Raw genomic sequence first — 1,118 nt, 5'->3', positions numbered from 1 at the left:
GGACGTTTGGAAGAGCAGTCAGGTGCTCTTACCCACTGAGTCATCTCACCAGCCCCCGCTTTTAGATTTAAATAAATCAATAAATAACCTCCAACACATATATGTGAATTGTAAGGATGTTTGCAACAATAATGTAAATACTTTTTTGTATTTAATTTTTCTTTAGTTATGGATGCTGTGTGATCAAAAAATACAGTTTGACAGAGCAATGAATGATGGCAAATTCCATTTGGCTGATTCCCTTGTTACAGGAATCACAGCGCTTAATGGCATAGAGGGTGTATACAGGTAAGAAACCTGGACAGCTGTCAACACAAAACCCACTTGTTTCAATCCCAGGACTCAGGAGGCAGAGGTAGGCAGGCAGTCTGAGGCCAGCCTAGTCTACAGAGCGAGTTGCAGGACAGCCAGGGCTGCAAGACACACCCTGTCTCAAACAAAGAAACAAATAATAAACTAAGATCTCTTTTGTGTGTGTGTGTGTGTGTGTGTCTCCCCGTCAGTGGACAGCCTCAGGTGCTGGCTGTCACCTGTGCTTGTTCACCTCTGCTCAGGTCAGGCCAGCTAGCCTCGGGCTCCTGCAGATCTCCTTCTCCCACCTCTGCTAGGATTCAGATGCTGTGCTGCCATCCTGCTTTGCCTGGGCTCTGGGGATCACACTCAGGTCGCCAGACTTAGTGTCAGGTGCTTTAACGTTAGTTAGTCACTTTGATTTTCTGTGTGTCAGTGTTGTGCCTGAATGTATGTCTGTGCATCGTGTGAGTGTTAGTGCCAGTGGAGTCAGAAGAGGGCATGACAGCCTTTGTTACTGGGTTCCCGATGGTTGTGAGCCACTGTGTGGGTGCCTGGAACTGAGCACCAAGGGCTTTTAACTGCTGAGCCACCTCTTGTGTGTGTGTGTGTGTGTGTGTGTGTGTGTGTGTGTGTGTGTGTATTATTTTTCTCTTTTTCTTTTTTTTTCTTTTGGTTTTTCAAGACAGGGTTTCTCTGTGTAGCACTGGCTGTCTTGAAACTCATTCTGTAGACGGTGTTGGCTCAGTGTCAGCCAAAATAATTTTTTTTTATGTATATAAATACAATTTTTTATTATTATTATTTTCTTTATTTACATTTCAAAT

The 1,118-nt window shown here is 44.0% G+C and overlaps 1 protein-coding gene across 2 annotated transcripts in view; it reads left to right on the top strand.

Moving 5' to 3' along the window:
• The window catches only part of Anapc5 (anaphase promoting complex subunit 5), a 33,364-nt gene that overhangs the window by 27,267 nt on the left and 4,979 nt on the right, over positions 1-1,118 (top strand). For both annotated transcript variants that reach the window (XM_021222514.1, XM_021222511.1), the window contains exon 13: positions 167-288. In XM_021222514.1, coding sequence (XP_021078173.1) covers positions 167-288 — 122 coding nt within the window. The remainder of the gene's footprint in view (positions 1-166; positions 289-1,118) is intronic.

This window comes from Mus pahari, chromosome 23 (assembly GCF_900095145.1).
Source record: "Mus pahari chromosome 23, PAHARI_EIJ_v1.1, whole genome shotgun sequence".
NCBI classification, from domain to species: domain Eukaryota; kingdom Metazoa; phylum Chordata; class Mammalia; order Rodentia; family Muridae; genus Mus; species Mus pahari.
Note: the sequence above shows the minus strand (reverse complement) of the source record. Positions and strands in the feature narration are given on the sequence as shown.